Source organism: Borostomias antarcticus (genome assembly GCF_949987555.1).
Source record: "Borostomias antarcticus genome assembly, chromosome: 10".
Classification (NCBI taxonomy): Eukaryota; Metazoa; Chordata; class Actinopteri; order Stomiiformes; family Stomiidae; genus Borostomias; species Borostomias antarcticus.
The window spans coordinates 23376914-23386913 of record NC_140243.1 but is presented as its reverse complement, the minus strand read 5'-3'; the positions used below and the strand labels follow the sequence as shown (position 1 = coordinate 23386913).

Genomic DNA, 10000 nt, shown 5'->3' with positions numbered 1-10000 from the left:
ACGCACACACTGTTTATCTCACACAATCTTTCTTTCACACACTCTCTCCCTCCTGAACACTTCCCACCCCACCCCCCCAACACCCCCGCGCTCTGTGGAGCTGTGTGTTCAGTGAACAGGAACGATGGCCTCAGCGGGATCAATGAAGACTCTAATCACCCCCCCCCCCCCCCCCCCCACCCCCTCGCTCCCCCTCTCCATCTCTTCCTGACACGTGCCGTGGGTCTGTTATTGCTTCTCCCCTTATTACTGCCCATCCATACACACCGTGACAGCTTGTGCATGCATGTGTGTGTGTGTGTGTTGGGGGGGGGGGGGGGGTTGTGTGTGCATGCGTGCGTGTGTGCTCTGTACATCTCTGTACACAGGGCATATTTATCTCTAGAGGACTCAGGCTTGGGCCTGAGGATTGAACAAGTGTGTGCGTGTGTGTGTGTGTGTGTACTGTGTGTGCTCATGGAAGAAATCTGTGCAGGAAGGAAGAAGAAATGGAACTCCGCCACCACGTTCCCCGGCCCACACTCACGCTGCACCAGAGCTTGTAGCTCACGGATCGGCCTCTCCAGCCACCTGAAGATCCACAAGTAGACGGCCCTACGGAGAGGACGCTCATACTCGCTTTGAGTGACCGCCGCTGATGATAACCGGCACACGTGAATAACACGCATCTTTCCCGACAAAACCGACTGATTAATGCTGACCGCCATGGGGACATGCCTGTCTCTATACTTCCGGGCACTGCCACTCTCCATACTGATACAGAGCATGTAAATAACAACACTCTCCATACTGATACAGAGCATGTAAATAACAACACTCTCCATACTGATACAGAGAATGTAAATAACAACACTCTCCATACTGATACAGAGCCTGTAAATAACAACACTCTCCATACTGATACAGAGAATGTAAATAACAACACTCTCCATACTGATACAGAGCCTGTAAATAACAACACTCTCCATACTGATACAGAGCATGTAAATAACAACAACACTCTCCATACTGATACAGAGCCTGTAAATAACAACAACACTCTCCATACTGATACAGAGCCTGTAAATAACAACAACACTCTCCATACTGATACAGAGCATGTAAATAACAACAACACTCTCCATACTGATACAGAGCATGTAAATAACAACAACACTCTCCATACTGATACAGAGCATGTAAATAACAACACTCCCCATACTGATACAGAGCATGTAAATAACAACAACACTCTCCATACTGATACAGAGCATGTAAATAACAACACTCCCCATACTGATACAGAGCATGTAAATAACAACAACACTCTCCATACTGATACAGAGCATGTAAATAACAACAACACTCTCCATACTGATACAGAGCATGTAAATAACAACAACACTCTCCATACTAATACAGAGCCTGTAAATAACAACAACACTCTCCATACTGATACAGAGCCTGTAAATAACAACAACACTCTCCATACTGATACAGAGCATGTAAATAACAACAACACTCTCCATACTGATACAGAGCCTGTAAATAACAACAACACTCTCCATACTGATACAGAGCATGTAAATAACAACAACACTCTCCATACTGATACAGAGCCTGTAAATAGCAACAACACTCTCCATACTGATACAGAGCCTGTAAATAACAACAACACTCTCCATACTGATACAGAGCCTGTAAATAACAACAACACTCTCCATACTGATACAGAGCATGTAAATAACAACAACACTCTCCATACTGATACAGAGCCTGTAAATAGCACTTATCAATCTGTATTCCCCTGCCATCTCTCTCTCTCTCTCTCTCTCTCTCTCTCTTTTTCTCTCAGGCTACTGTGTCATCCTACGAGCCAAGCTTAGTGGTTGTAATGTTGCTGGTAGCTCAGGTTGTATTCCCGGCTGTTTGCCTGTGCAAATATTGCAAAGTTAATGTTACACCATGAATATTTCAGCGTGGCTGCATTGGGACGGGGTTACGCCACTGTGGGACGACATAGGTAACGATGTCAGCTGTGTTCAAATCCTCCACTTCCATCCTCCTCCTCCTTCCACAAGGTGATCATTTACCTTGAAGGCTGGATTGCTAGAATCTTTCACTTATCCAATGAGAGTATTTTAGCAGTAGGTATGTTGTTGTTTAGGCGTATGTAACATGCTGTGTACAGTACCACAAGCTTTGGAGTTGAAGTGCAAATATTAAAGGACAACATGAATACAGTACACTGCATGGTTAGCAGCATGAAGGAGACAGAGAGAGAGGGGAGGCAGCGCATTGCAGCTCCACTGAATCGTCCCATTCGGAGAACTAATGATCTATACATCAAGGATATTAATGTGGGGGGCGGGTTGGAGGTGGAGTGGGTGCTGTGTCCTCTCCTCTCTGTGCCCTGCTAGAAAGGGTTTTTGGACGCTGCTAGACACCTTTATGCTGAAACATCTTTTTGAAATCAATAAGCGGGAGCCACTCACTGGGAGAGCAGAGACTGACCGGCTGCACGGTCTGAGCTATTAATATTGATCTGCTCTCGCTGGCCCGGCCCCCACGGATACACACCAGGCCAAAAACAAGTTGTCACAGAGTGGACCAACGCAGGCTGTCAGGGTTCAGACCGAGACCATTACTCTGACCAACACTCCGGAACATTCCTATCGGCGATCGCCCAGCCCTGTCATGCTCTTTGATTGATATCCACACTGGCACAACCCTATCTGAGGTTCCAACAGCCCAACTTAACACCGCACCGAGAGTGTGTCAAAACAGCTGTCGCATATACAGTACAGTAGGAACAGTAAGTGTGGTAGGCGACCAGGATGTATTAGAGACTACTGTAGCTAAAGCCATGTCTTCCCAGCAACAGCCAAAGATAGTATTCGGAAACTCACTAAAAGGATGGAGATGTGGAATTATATGATTTGGTGTACCATCTATCACATCAAATGATAAGTGGGTAGAAAGCCAACAGTAGAAAGCACCCACCAATGTGAAGATGGAGCCAGACAGGCCCAGCCCACCAGACAGGCCCAGCCCACCAGACCTCCCCGACAGGCAGCCGCAGCAGCGCTGAGCAGAGGGCTGGGGGATGCTAACTGTTAATGGCCCATATTTCACTGTGAACTACGTACATCATTTGCATTAGAATTAGATAATGTCACTGCAGCGGCGTGATTTGAGACTTTACTACCCATCAAATCATAGGGCTGATAAATTTAGTACCCATAGCTAAAACAAGGCTCGCAGCAGAGCCAGCTTCCTGGTGAACGTGGTGGGAGAACGGGTAGCGAGATGTTCCTCTGACTGGCTGGTTGTGACAGGAGGAACTTGATACTGTATCTTATGTAGATACCTTGTGTAGATTGGTTTAACATCCTAATAACCACATAATCAGGCTTAGTGTAGTCTACTGTGTGCTTCAAATGTAAAATAATAATAATAATAATAATAATAATAATATCTGATTGATTTTAATATCAGGTCATGAATATGCTTTCACAAGTCATGTCAGACTGAATCAAAAATGGAAAATGGTTCAGTCTGAAGAGAGTAGTCAAAAGTCAAAATTAGTTTTAATTAGCTTTTCTTTCTATGCAACACCATAGGGAAAACCACCACTATTGCAGACCTCAGTGTAAGCAAACCCTTTCCATTCTTTCCTAACGTTTGAGGACAAAGTCAAAATTAAGACTCTTAACTTCCATATGGTGCTTATCTTGTTCCTCCTCTCCACTGCTTAGGATTCTATTAAACCTCTGTGCTCTCTCTCACACACTAAGCTCTCCTTGCTGCTCTGTAGGTGCGCGCGCGCACACACACACACACACACACACACACACACACACATGCACAGTAAAAAAAAAATCTCTCAAGACAAGATGGGATTTCTGAGGGAGAGTCGTTTTCACTGGGTAGAAAGTGAAGGTAACGGACATTGGCCGTAGTAGTAGTAGAGGTAAGACTGTGAAACTAATCTGACACTAACCTATCTTCAGGTAATATAGTATAGTACTGAACACATACTCTCACCATACTCACCACACTAACCTGTCTTAAGGTAATATAGTATAGTACTGAACACATACTCTCACCATACTCACCACACTAACCTGTCTTAAGGTAATATAGTATAGTACTGAACACATACTCTCACCATACTCACCACACTAACCTGTCTTCAGGTAATATAGTATAGTACTGAACACATACTCTCACCATACTCACCACACTAACCTGTCTTAAGGTAATATAGTATAGTACTGAACACATACTCTCACCATACTCACCACACTAACCTGTCTTAAGGTAATATAGTATAGTACTGAACACATACTCTCACCATACTCACCACACTAACCTGTCTTAAGGTAATATAGTATAGTACTGAACACATACTCTCACCATACTCACCACACTAACCTGTCTTAAGGTTATATAGTATATTACTGAACACATACTCTCACCATACTCACCACACTAACCTGTCTTAAGGTAATATAGTATAGTACTGAACACATACTCTCACCATACTCACCACACTAACCTGTCTTAAGGTTATATAGTATATTACTGAACACATACTCTCACCATACTCACCACACTAACCTGTCTTAAGGTAATATAGTATAGTACTGAACAGATACTCTCTAACCTGTCTTCAGGTAACATAGTACTGAACACATACTCTCATCATACTCACCACACTAACCTATATCTTAAGGTAATATAGTACTGAATACAGACTCCCATCATACTCACCACACTACGCTGACCCCCGGGGTCGCTCAAGGCTCCATTTTGGGCCCTATCCTTTTTTTGATTAACATGCTGCCGCTGGGGTCAATTTTTAGGAAACATAACATCTCTTTCCACTGCTTTGCAGATGATGTGCCGATCTATCTACCCCTGAAACCAAAAGGCAAGGACTCCGTACGACCACTGCTGGACTGTCTACGAGATGTCAAATCCTGGATGGACGTGAACTTTTTAAATCTTAAAGAAAATAAGACTGAGATCATGGTCATCTTGGTCATGACCCCTCAGACTGTACCACTGGTTTGTTGGGCCCCTTCTCCCCAAATATCCGTCCCTCAGTCAAAAATCTCAGGGTGGCCTTTGACAGTACTTTTAAATTTAACAAACAGGTTCGCTCTGTCATAAGAACCAGCTTTTTCCAACTAAGGCTTCTTGCCAAGGTAAAGGGTTATCTCTCCCCCAAAGACTTAGAGAGAGTAATACATGCTTTCAACAACACTCGCCTTGATTATTGTAATTCTTTGTACGTCGGCATTGACCGGTCACTGATACGTCTCCTGCAGCCAGAGCAGAATGCAGCAGCTCGTCTCTTTACTGGCAAGCGAAAACACGACCACATCACCCCAATCTTGGCCACGCTCCACTGGCTCCCAGTGCATTTTACAATTGATTTCAAGATTTTGATGTTTGTTTTTAAAGCTCTTAATGGACTGGCACCTCAGTATCTTGCTGATCTCCTGCACTTTCATGCCCCAGCTAGAGAGCTGAGATCCTCTAATCAGCTGCTGCTGGCTGTCCCAAAGACTCGGCTGAAGACTAGAGGTGACCGAGCCTTTGGGCCGGCGGCCCCTAGACTCTGGAACAGTCTGCCCTGGCACATTAGGTCTGCCCAGACCATAGAGATGTTTAAGTATTCTGTAAAGACTCACCTGTTCTCCCAGGCCTTCATCTCAGGTTGAGCTGGACAACCGATTGCCCCTGTATTGTCCAGTATTTTATATTGCTTATTGTGTATTATGTATTGTAGTGTTCTGTTGCGTGCTGTGTGTTTTGTTGCTCTGAGCTATACAGCACTTTGGTCAACCTCGGTTGTTTTAAATGTGCTTTATAAATCAAATTTGAGTTGAGTTGAGCTGAGGTGATATAGTACAGTACAGAGCTGAACACACAGGGATATTTGTCTGAAAGGTGTTGAAATGCCCTTAAGTGTCCTTGCACAGCCACACGTGTGATAGATTGTTTTTGACAATGTGTGTGCACGTGTGTGTATGCATGAGCGAGAGGGAGAGAGAGCGAGAGAGAAAGAGAGAGAGAGAGAGAGAGAGAGGAGCATTCAGAAATGCATGGTTTCAGCATGTCTGAGACATGTATGCATGTCTGCACATGTATGTAGTATGTATGCAAATTGTGAGTGGCTGCATGTTCCCTGTGCATATATAGGTAATGGCCATGTTACATGCATGTGTGCTTCTGTGTGTCTGTGTGTGAATGACAATGACCAACACTGAGGTGCTGCATGTTTGATCACCCCTCTTGTGTCCTACTGTGTGTGTGTGTGTGTGTGTGTGTGTGTGTGTGTGTGTGTGTGTGTGTGTGTACAGTATATGTGTGTATGTGTGTGTGTGTGTGTGTGTGTGTGTGTCTTCAGGATGTGTGTGTGTTTAAAATGCTTGTTTTTTGAATAAGCCATGCACTGCTTAATTGTCACAACTACAACTTTGTGTGTGTGTGTGTGTGTGTGTGTGTGTGTGTGTGTGTGTGTGCTTGTTTATTTGTGTCTGTATATGGTGTCTGTGTACAAATATTTTTTGGTTATGGTGTTTGCACCCTCTGTGTGTTTAAAAGTGTGTAGGTATGCACGTTTGTGTGTGTGTGTGTGTGTGCGCGTATGTGTGTGTGTGTGTGCGTGTGTGTGTGCGTGCGTGTGTGTGTGTGTCAGGCTGTTCTATCCTTGTCTATTCCCTAGGAGGCAGCGTAGGTCTCAGAAGATGCTAGTAATATCATGTCCTTCCTCGGAGAAGGTGACTCCCTAGAGCTTTACTGTTGATTATGTTCCCGAAGCCTACAGTATTCAACTGCATCAACATGTACATTTTATTCACAGTCATGGACCTTCATCTGATGGATGGGAGGTTACTGTCTGTGACATGGATCTGCCGGTACAATATTATGATACAGTAGATGATTATTGAAGAGGGGTGTGTGTGGGGTGGGGGTGCAGCGTGCCTGCATTTATACAGGCAATGATAAATGGTTAGTCAATAAAAGGCTGGGGGCTTGTGTGTGTGTGTGTGTGTGTGTGTGTGTGTGTGTGTGTGTGTGTGTGTGTGTGTGTGTGTGTGTGTGCGTGTGTGTGCGTGTGTGTTAGTGTTGACAGATGAACAGTCAACTCATGGCACAGAGGGCAGCCTCTCTTCTGTCACTCGTATTGATTGGATGGAAATATTAAGGCAGCCATAATTTAGCCAATCAGCTGAAGTGTTTACTGCTCCTCTCCGGTCCTATCCGTGTTGAGCATACATCAACGCCAAATTAGAACCAATTAACCTAAATAACTCTAAACACCAGCCCGTAGAGCACACTTAACCTTTAAATAAACAGACCTCTTTCACTGATTCTACATTATGTACAGTACAGTACAGTACAGACTCATTGTCCTGAAACACTCAGCTACTGCAGGGGGGTTCACTGGCAAACCACATCTGCATTTTGATATGCAGTTTGAATTTGACAGTGCAAAGACAGGACAGTGCAAATGACTAGTATGTGAATATGCAATACAATATACAAAATGGAGTGTGATGAGTGAGTGTACAATGTGTGTGTGCGATGTTTATGTATACAGTGTGTGTGTGTGATGTGATATGTGTGTGTCAAGTGCGTGCTAAACAACCTGACATACTGTATGAATGTGCTACAACTATGTGCGTTTACCTGTATGTACTATATGACACATCTCATTCCTCCCTCTCTATAGTGACAGGTCAGTGTGCTCCTCATTAACCTGCCCACTCGATCCATGGCCTTGGGGTTAATGAGTGTGTGTGTGTGTGTGTGTGTGTTATATGTTTATTAATACTTCCCCTCGTCTGAGGGCAGTGGAGAGAGGGGGGTGGAGTGGGTAACTGTGGGTGTAGTGGTGACTGAAGTATATGTGTATGCCCTCATCATTTGCTGTAATTTTTTTACATCAGTAGTGGTACTGCATATCCTACCTATCCATCTACAGTACTCAATCTATCTATCTATCTATCTATCTATCTATCTATCTCTCTCTCTCTCTCTCTCTCTCTCTCTCTCACTGTCTCTGTCTGTCATCCTAAGCACTTTTCAATTGTGTTATCATTCTCAATTTATTCAGAAACAACTGCCATTATTCAGCAACATGCCCAACACGTGTGTGTGTGTGTGTGTGTGTGAGAGAGAGAGAGAGAGAGAGAGAGAGAGAGAGAGAGAGACCTCCAACCATGGCATTCGAAGTGTGTGTAGGGTATTGTGGGAATAATTACAGTAATCTATGGTGGTTGCCCTGTCTACCTGCGGTACTAGTATTTCGGAGTGATGTAATGTGTAGTACAACACTTTAGACGATGACTTCAGTTCATTCGATTTCTCTTCACACAATCGGGAAAGGCTTTCTAGAAAGGGAAGGCTACATCATGATTGGATTTCAAAGAGCTCAAAGCACTTATGGGGTGTAGAATCTCACCCCTGCAAACAGCTCACTGAATAATTGAATAGCGTAGTTTTCTGCGACATAAAAAGTGAGGCTATTTGCGTTGGCTGCAATTATGATTCTTGTAAAGAGTCCTTCGTATGCGCATAGTTTGAGAATAAAGGCTGTTCCTACATCATCGTTCCGTTGTCACGGCCGTTGGGATGGTGACACGGCAATGAAAGAGTCATTACCTCTCTCCTCCTCTCCTTCTATCGGATCCCTCCATCACGGCGTTGAATGAATCGTTTCAGCTTTGTATAATACTGGCCGAATGCATGGATGATTCCGCCCCGTGTCGAGCCACCCAAAAGCGCGTCGTTTGCAGTCTCATATAGCCGTAACACGGTGGCATCGACAGCCAAGTTACTCACCTCTCACAATGGCGAGGAGGCACAGCGGCAGCAGCGTCCAGCCGCTCATCGCTCTTCTGATGTGCGCTTGTATGTGCGCCCCAAACCTGAAAGGTGCTGCTCGGGTGACCGCCTCGCACACACGCAGGGCTCTTTGCCCGTTATCTTCCGTTATCAAATCTCTACTCGGTACCTAGCATTTTGATGTCAGGTGTCCTTGGTCCAGACATAGTTTTCCCGTGGAAAGAAGACAGTTGTTGGCTGATCCAGGTCCAGAACTGTGTTGACTGTCCGCGCTGTGCCAAGCGATGCGACGAGCTAGAGGAGCGAGGGAGGGGGCGGAGGAGGGAGGATAGAGAAACATACCTTAGAAGAATACCTTCTATAGAAGCTTCCATCAGTCAGCAGCTATGCAGTTCCAGTTTTTCCCTTCACATAATATAGGCTACATATCTAGGCTTTGAATTGAAGGATATTTATATATTAAATTAAATTAAATTAAATGTGGCGCCAACATAGACGACATTATTCAGCTTTAACGTACGCCTAGCCTATATGATCATATTGAGCCACTTTCAAGGGACATAGCCTACATTTAGCATAGTCCACCTGGATACAGACACGCCAATAGGCTACCCACGATGTGTATGACTGTGTGTGCGTTTATTCGTGTGCGCGTGTGTGGGTTTGTGTGCTTGCGCGTGTGTGTGTGCGCGCGCGCTCGTGTGCGTGTGTGTGCGCGGGTGCGTTTTGTAGTTCAGTTCTGTGTCTTCCACATCATGCTTGTGACAACTGACAGCGACATATCTCATATCTATGCCCGCCAGAGTTCCCCCCTCCCCTCTCTCTCTTGTTTATTATTTATTGTATTTATTTGTTTTTGCACTTTTACTTTAGCACTGGTTAAGCTCTTAGGTGCTTGTTTAGAAAGAAGATGCACTTGTGATTTGCACTAGTATTCTCCTGACTACCTACGTTGAATTATTGTAGGCTACTGTATGTCATTCTGGATAAAAGTGTCTTCTAAATGACTGTTGTGTAATGTAAATGTAATGTCATGTGTCTCTCTGACTCCCTCTATCCCTCTCTTTATTACCCTGCCGCCCCGCCTCCTCTCTCATTGCAATTCTCTCCATATCTCAAACTCTGGTTTTCAGAGAGCTAGGCTCTGGAGTCATAG

At 44.5% G+C, this 10000-nt stretch overlaps 1 protein-coding gene across 1 annotated transcript in view; it reads right to left on the bottom strand.

The window, feature by feature from the left end:
• Positions 1–8890, bottom strand: part of chrnb2 (cholinergic receptor, nicotinic, beta 2) — a gene marked incomplete at both ends in the record, with an annotated part of 18559 nt that extends 9669 nt beyond the window's left edge. The window contains one exon of the mRNA XM_084444117.1: positions 8838–8890. Within this exon, the coding sequence (XP_084300243.1) occupies positions 8838–8890 (53 nt within the window). The remainder of the gene's footprint in view (positions 1–8837) is intronic.
• Positions 8891–10000: the final 1110 nt, after the last annotated feature.